This window comes from Nanorana parkeri, unplaced genomic scaffold (assembly GCF_000935625.1).
Source record: "Nanorana parkeri isolate BGI_ZX_2015 unplaced genomic scaffold, ASM93562v1 scaffold4191, whole genome shotgun sequence".
NCBI lineage: Eukaryota > Metazoa > Chordata > Amphibia > Anura > Dicroglossidae > Nanorana > Nanorana parkeri.
In genome coordinates, this window is record NW_017310458.1 from 1 (window position 1) to 465 (window position 465).

A 465-nucleotide genomic window follows, 5' to 3' on the forward strand; every position below is an offset into this window, starting at 1 on the left:
TGACCTCCTCCGTGTACCCCGCACCGGCCTCTGACCTCCTCTGTTGCACCTCTTTGTCCTCCTCCCTGCTGAGGTGTCGCCATTTCCGGGGAGTAAATTCATTTCATATAATCTCCCGGCATCGGCCAGATTCAGACGTCACTCTGAACTCTCCCTCCCCAGCAACACCCGGGAAGGTGGGGTACCTGCAGGGATCCAGGGTCCTGGACGGACTGCCTGAGCCGGGGCTTTTCCTCTCTCTGGCTGCGCCAAGGTTCTTCGGTGGCTGGACACCCACCATGGAACTGACCCGAAGGAGGAGGGCTACAAAGAGCTGGGGGTGGAGCTCCTGTACCGCGGGGGTGGAGTCTGGCTGGGACAACAGCTCTCGGAGTGCACATGTAGCCTGGATGGAGGAAGGAAAGAAAGTCACCAACTGCCCCACACAGTGCAAGTCACCAACTGCCCCACCCAATGTATGTGAAT

The 465-nt window shown here is 59.1% G+C and overlaps 1 protein-coding gene across 1 annotated transcript in view; it reads right to left on the reverse strand.

Annotated features, from left to right (window-relative positions):
- Positions 1 to 103: 103 nt before the first annotated feature.
- The window catches only part of LOC108803775 (maestro heat-like repeat-containing protein family member 1), a 7355-nt gene continuing 6993 nt past the window's right edge, over positions 104 to 465 (reverse strand). Inside the window, exon 4 of the mRNA XM_018575581.1 lies at positions 104 to 385. Coding sequence (XP_018431083.1) covers positions 104 to 385 — 282 coding nt within the window. The remainder of the gene's footprint in view (positions 386 to 465) is intronic.